The following is a 5827-nucleotide window of genomic DNA, read 5'->3' as shown; positions in this document are numbered from 1 at the left end:
GGTGAAAGGCTCCACCCCCGATTCTACACCAGCCAATCCAAACTGCCAGAATCTGGAGGCGGTGTCTTCTGGGATCTGTAGGCTCCGAGTTTAGCCTTTCTCGGCTGGTGACCACAATTCCCAGCTGCCACTGCTCTCCAAGGTCCGCCCCCTTTCTGGGGGAGGAGGCCGGAGCGTACAGGGAGTGGGCGGGCCCTCGCCCCTCCTCCACGTGGTCTGGAGTGGTCCAGGGCGGCGAGTCCCTGGTGGTTTGGTGACTCGGGCTAGCCCCTTTGGTCTTTCCTGACTTCCCGGGCCTTTGGGCCCGCATCCTGCAGAGATGCCGAAGGTCAAGTCGGGGACGAAAGGCCGCCGCCAGGAGCGGCAGGAACAGCGCCGGCAGCTGAAAAACGCCGGAGGTGCGGACTAGCAGAGGGAAGCTGGGGTCGGGTCCGGTCTTCCCGCGGGACCAAACTCGGGTCGCGGACCGAGAGCCGAGCCGTAGCCGGAGGCCGGTCAGGACTCAGGCTGCCGCGATCGCGGAAGTCCGGCGTTCCCGGCGCGCCGGCCTCAGGCCCTGCGCGCCGCCTCTGGCTTCCTGCAGAGGCGATGGGCTTTAAGCAGTATGTCAGTCCCGGCCCCGAGAGTGACGTTTGGCGACCCTCCTTGGCGCGGAAATCTTTCCCCTTCCTTTCCTGCTTTCTTCTCTTGAACGGTCTATCTCATTTTAGTTGGAAAATTAAGGCTGTTTCGTGTTTTCTTCCAGGACTGATGTTCAACACGGGGGTTGGGCAGCACATTTTGAAAAATCCTCTCATTGTTAACAGCATTATCGATAAGGTGGGTGTGGAAGAGGAAAGGGAAGCTTGTTGGGTTAATGATTTTATTCTTAGGAATACTTAAGCGCAACGAGGATGCCAGGCATAAAATTGATGCTCTATGAATATTTGTTGAAAGAATTAAAAAATTGGGTAGGATTCACAGGCTGTCCTCTGCATGATGTGCTTCATTCTGGGGGGCTGGGTTTCTCTTGGCTTCAAATTCTGTTTTTCTGAGAATTATGTACTTCAAAACTGGACCTTTGTACTTGTCCAGTTCCAACTCCAGATTATTTTTCTATTCCTAACCACTTTTTCTAGGCACCATATCACCGTTAGTTTTTTATTTACTCCAGGGTCCAAAACTTATGTCTTAATCATACACTGGGAAGTTCGTTTTCCAGAAAAACTTATGTGGTACCACATATAAATTATTTGGTGTATTCCAGTGTCATATTATTTGGGGTATTACTCCTATCTGGGTTATTGGGTGCTAGGAAATATAGGTGATGCAAATTAATTTAGGGTTACAAGGGAAGCATCCTGGAGCTGTAGAAAGAGCATTACTTAGTTAAAGGATCGTACGGACTTAGTGTCATTTGCAAAATAAGTGTTGGCCTACCTTTTTAACCTTTTTAGCTCATGTATTCCTTTGAGCATCTGATGAAAGCTGTAGACCTAGAATATTGTAGTTATGTGTGTACACACACCCAGTTTTGTCTACAATTTGATAACAAGAGGTTATTGGAATCATTTCCAAGGTAGAAAGCAGAATGCCAATCCCTGAAAGTACTACTCTTCTGACTTTTTGACTCCTAAGGTTGAGGAGTATTCTCCCAAGTTAGGGGAGGTCTTAGATTTTCATTTGCACCTAACTTTCTATTGTTGGTGATTGGCCAGTAAGTGACCTTGGGGTTATAAAGCTATGCTTTAACCAGCTAAGGTAACCAGCCAGCTCCATTTGCACCTAATGTTATTGAGGTACTTTTGTTAATCACATAAATCATGAAGTGATCTAAAATGCAGTTGAGTAAGATCTCTCAACCGAGCACTTTGGGGCAATGATGTTCATGTGTAAATTAAATTATGTGTTCAGATGTGCTAGAAGATCAAAAGTGGTTGTGCTTGCTTTTAGGCTGCCTTAAGACCAACAGATGTGGTGCTAGAAGTTGGACCTGGAACTGGCAACATGACTGTAAAGCTGTTAGAAAAGGCAAAAAAGGTAAAAAGGGGACTTAATGTTTTGGTATCAGAAGTGACTGTATGAGCAAGCTCAGCTGGTTTACAAATATAAATCTGTCTTAATTAATTGCTGTTATTTTAATAGTAACTTGAGCCCTTGCTAGCAACTTTATCTTAGAAAATATGAGAAACGTCAGTGGGAAAACAGAAACTGCATTAGCTATTTCAACAGGGAATTTAATATAGGGAATTGGTTATATGTTTGTTAGAGTACTAAAAGAACAAAATAGGAACACTGAGATAAGCCAAAATTAATAATTACAAAGAGCAGTTACCATGTAAGGCCTGGAGGAACAAAGCAGAGGTTGGAGTTATTAGAACCGAGAACTTTGGAGGAGGAGACCTGCAGAGCTAAAGCTCAGGCCTCTGCGATTGGAGCATCACCTGGCCACTGCTGGTACCTTCTTTGTGTCTTGACTGACCCAGCTTCCAATTAAATGGAACCATTGTTGTGTCACTGGTGGAAGCAGGCCGCAAATTTTAAAAGGCTTATCTGAATAGAGTTTAATGAAAAGACTGTTTACAGATGTGTGGAAATAGGGTTAAAAGAACCAGTAAGTATTAGTAAAATACTAGGGACTAGCTGTAGCAAGAATGGTAATTTGCAGTTACCATTCAAAAGCCACAGGGAAAGGGGAGGGAACTGTTAGCAGAGCCCAGTGAGAGTGGGAGCCATTGAAGAGGGACCACTTATAGCAGAATACAGCCACTGCCAAAATTTCTGCAAGGCATGGGGCAGGCATTAGGAAATAAATATCCTACCTCTACCCTTGCACCTATAATGTTGGCACCTTTCACTGGCCAATCCCAATCAGAAGTCAAAGGATAGGAGAGCTAGACTGCACTACCTTCAGGGCACAGAGAAAAGTAGAGAATGGATCTGGATAACGATCGGGATAACAAGAAAGGATTTATACTCCGTAATTAACCTAAAGACACTTTTTTTATTAAAATTTAGGTAGTTGCCTGTACAGGGCACAGAGAAAAGTAGAGAATGGATCTGGATAACGATCGGGATAACAAGAAAAGATTTATACTCCGTAATTAACCTAAAGACACTTTTTTTATTAAAATTTAGGTAGTTGCCTGTGAACTTGACCCAAGGCTAGTAGCTGAACTTCACAAAAGAGTTCAGGGCACGTGAGTATATGTAATAGAATTAAACTGCATTTCAATATCATGAAATATTCTTTTTAAATTTTTTTTCTTATTGTCAGGCCTCTGGCCAGCAAACTTCAAGTAATGGTGGGTGATGTGTTGAAAACAGATTTGCCATTCTTTGATGCTTGTGTGGCAAATTTGCCTTATCAGGTACGTCCTCAAATTGTCAGGATCATCATAGTGTTTCTCTGATGTGTCTTTCTTGGAAATAACTTGTTTATTCTCTTACAGATCTCGTCTCCTTTTGTTTTCAAGCTGCTGTTGCACCGACCTTTATTCAGGTTTGTGACAATAAGAGCAGTTACTGCCAAATTTTAGAAAGACTGACAGTTTAGGCCTTGAACACAGACAGCTGAAAATGAAAGTCAAGTCAATTGAAAAACTTCTGGAGCATTTTTGTATAAAAGTTCGATTTGTATGGAGAGCATTCTCTCTCTTTCAGCTGACAAAAGTTGTTTGGGGGAGGTATGGTGTAAGTCCTGCTTCTGAGACCAGACAGCCTTTCCCTATTTTCTAATTCTTGTGCCATTAGCCTAGGTCAGACTTTTTATTACTTCATGTTTAGACAATTGCAGTGGCTTCCTAACTGTTCTCTAGTACAGTCTATACCAGTGGCTTTCAAACTGCAAGTCAGAAACCCCTTAGTGATTATAAATTTAGTGAGTCATGACCATCCTTTTCAGTAGAATATTTCAGAGGGCATTGCATGTGGTCCAGGTGATTAGTTTCATGAAACTTTTGTCTGAGGTATATAAACATATATATATTCAGATATTTGTGGCCTGAGTTGCAATGTCAAATGTATTTCTTTTTTTTTTTTTTTTTTTTTCCGTGTCCGGCAACGGATCGCAACCCTCAGTGTTGCCCCCGTACCGGACCAGGACCGGCAACGGGATCGCAACCCTCGGTGTTGCTCCCGCGCCTCGCTCAGCCAGTGAGCGGGAACCGGTCTGTATGTGGGATCCGAACCCTCGGGCGGGAGCGCCGCCACGCTTCCCAAGCGGCGCACTATCCAGTGCGCCACCGGGCCGGCCCCCAAATGTATTTCTTAATGTGACTCACTGTCCATGTTTGAAAGCTGAAGTGTAGCTTTGAAGATGCTCTTCTCCTGTTTGGTAGCCTCCAAAAAGCATCCCCATTGCTTGCTGAATAAAAAGTCCACATTATTTAACTTGTTAAATCAAAGGGGCACTGAATATCACAACCTGTCTCTCGAGCCTCACTTCTTCCTTAAAGGTGTTTGCTACCTCGTAAATGTAATTCTATCTCTGAGTCAATTTTATTTGTTTTGTTTTTGTTTTCATAGAAGAGGTGATGGACTAGTGCTGATTTTAAATACTTTATCGTCTGACCACTGATGGCTTTAATTTGTAAGCCATCTTCCTTGGGGTTAGAGGGGTATAGCTATTACAAAACAAAAACAAAGCCAGCTGTCTCATTTTGTGGTGATAAACCTAAGGCTGAAAGTGTTCTACCTTCTATTTTTTTTTTTTTTAGATGACCAGTAAGGGGATCTTAACCCTTGACTTGTGTTGTCAGCACCACGCTCAGCCAATGAGCTAATTGGCCATCCCTATATGGGATCCAAACCCGCGGCCTTGGTGTTATCAGCACTGCACTCTCCTGAGTGAGCCACGGGTCAGCCCTAAAGTGTTCTACCTTCTAACCAGGTACACTAATTCTCATTAACCACAGATACTGTGCTGCTGTATTTCTCTCCCAAGAAAATTCACTGTAGCTAAAATACATATATAGTTGAAAGTGACCATTTTCCTTATTCCTTTCTGATTTCTTTTCAGATGTGCTATACTTATGTTTCAAAGAGAATTTGCTCTCCGACTGGTTGCAAAACCTGGAGATAAGTTATACTGCAGACTCTCAATTAATACACAGCTGTTAGCACGTGTGGACCATCTAATGAAAGTAAGCGATTTTTATTATTGAAATATTCTAGCTTACTAGCTGTGCCTGCTGCGAGGAGAGCATCTGTGATTACTAAAAATTGCCTTTGAGAGAACTACTTAAACATTTTCTGATTAACAGGTCGGAAAGAATAACTTCAGACCACCACCCAAGGTAGAATCCAGTGTTGTAAGAATAGAACCTAAGAATCCGCCACCACCTATTAATTTTCAGGTGAGCTCAAAATACTAGTTCATTCAGTAAAGGGGAAAAAAGTCCAGGCTGGAAGATAAACGTCTATGGCAACAGAAAAATACTGAGTCAATCTAAATGTCCAAACAAAAGAAAATGTTAATTATGATACATCCCTGTGATGGAGTAGATGGAATACATTGACACAGACAGTTATGAAGAACACAAAAAAGCACAGAAAATGTTTGCAAAAGACAAAAAGATTAAGAATGCAATTTTATTTTGCTTAAGATTATAGCTGTGGAAAATATATATATTTGATAAAACTTGGAGAACAAGGTAAAATGAAAATAGTTATGTTTAGAGTAATATTGTGGGTGATACTTTTTTTTTTTTTTTTTTTTGTCTTTTTTTTCCATGTCCGGCAACGGATCGCAACCCTCAGTGTCGCCCCCGTACCGGACCGGGACCGGCAACGGGATCGCAACCCTTGGTGTTGCCCCCGTGCCTCGCTCAGCCAGTGAGCGGGAACC

The 5827-nt window shown here is 42.9% G+C and overlaps 1 protein-coding gene across 1 annotated transcript in view; it reads left to right on the top strand.

The window, feature by feature from the left end:
- Nucleotides 1-217: 217 nt before the first annotated feature.
- DIMT1 (DIM1 dimethyladenosine transferase 1 homolog (S. cerevisiae)) overlaps nucleotides 218-5827 on the top strand; it is a 12419-nt gene continuing 6809 nt past the window's right edge. The window contains exons 1-8 of the mRNA XM_008579581.1: nucleotides 218-398; nucleotides 746-819; nucleotides 1933-2019; nucleotides 3118-3179; nucleotides 3257-3350; nucleotides 3432-3481; nucleotides 5000-5123; nucleotides 5244-5336. Of these exons, the coding sequence (XP_008577803.1) occupies nucleotides 320-398; nucleotides 746-819; nucleotides 1933-2019; nucleotides 3118-3179; nucleotides 3257-3350; nucleotides 3432-3481; nucleotides 5000-5123; nucleotides 5244-5336 (663 nt within the window). The 5' untranslated portion in view covers nucleotides 218-319. The remainder of the gene's footprint in view (nucleotides 399-745; nucleotides 820-1932; nucleotides 2020-3117; nucleotides 3180-3256; nucleotides 3351-3431; nucleotides 3482-4999; nucleotides 5124-5243; nucleotides 5337-5827) is intronic.

The sequence above is a fragment of the Galeopterus variegatus genome, unplaced genomic scaffold, assembly GCF_000696425.1.
Source record: "Galeopterus variegatus unplaced genomic scaffold, G_variegatus-3.0.2 Scaffold1916, whole genome shotgun sequence".
Taxonomy (NCBI): Eukaryota; Metazoa; Chordata; class Mammalia; order Dermoptera; family Cynocephalidae; genus Galeopterus; species Galeopterus variegatus.
This window is presented reverse-complemented; position numbering and strand designations above follow the sequence as displayed.